Source organism: Triticum aestivum, unplaced genomic scaffold (genome assembly GCF_018294505.1).
Source record: "Triticum aestivum cultivar Chinese Spring unplaced genomic scaffold, IWGSC CS RefSeq v2.1 scaffold276772, whole genome shotgun sequence".
In the NCBI taxonomy this organism is placed as follows: domain Eukaryota; kingdom Viridiplantae; phylum Streptophyta; class Magnoliopsida; order Poales; family Poaceae; genus Triticum; species Triticum aestivum.
In genome coordinates, this window is record NW_025308548.1 from 1 (window position 1) to 689 (window position 689).

The following is a 689-nucleotide window of genomic DNA, read 5'->3' on the forward strand; positions in this document are numbered from 1 at the left end:
GTTGCATTTATTTCATCTCAATACAGTCATTAGTTGTAGATGAGAGCTACTGCCATATCTACCCCTTATGTTTGTTGTATGCAGTCGGACACTAATATACACATGATCAATGCAATTATGGACACGCCAAGGTTTGTCGATGCATATTAATTGAAAGAAGTCTTTTGTGTAGTGGAATTAACTCACCTCAGATGTGATATCTTCGTGCTGCAGATAAACAGGTTTCAGTATCACCTCATGCACCATATTCCCCAACTCTTTTGCTTCCTCAAAAAATTGATCAGATTCACACTGGTTTTGGAATAAAACGATGTACTTATGTTCCAATAAACTGCTCTGAATAACGAGATCGAAGTCTTTCTTTTCCTTTAGCTTCATCTCCTCTTTTGTTGTCACAATCAAAGTGTAAGTGGATCTTCGAGGCACAATGCCGTACAACGGCAGCTTTGTGAAGCACCATGGGGACTTGCCGCCCCTGTCTACAAGTCTAAAGGCCACATTTTCATTGGTGTTGTTTGTTAGGTACAGTGAGCACGAGATGGGCTCATTGGGATGATAGGGGAAGCGAAGTTCCAGCGGGTGGACGTCAAGTACAGGTAGCTTGTTGATGGAGCCTGCGATCTGCACTGTGCAAAGAACTTTTTACAACTAAAGCTACGCAAGTCAACGAGGTGTATAAACCTGTCTCC

General features: G+C 42.2%; 1 protein-coding gene across 1 annotated transcript; it reads right to left on the reverse strand.

The window, feature by feature from the left end:
* Positions 1–125: 125 nt before the first annotated feature.
* On the reverse strand, positions 126–623 carry LOC123179616 (vesicle-associated protein 3-1; the record flags this gene model as incomplete). Its single annotated transcript, XM_044591573.1, is given in 1 exon segment — positions 126–623. A coding segment is annotated over 1 exon segment (446 nt), but the record flags the coding sequence as incomplete, so codon positions are not given.
* Between the last annotated feature and the right edge of the window lie 66 nt (positions 624–689).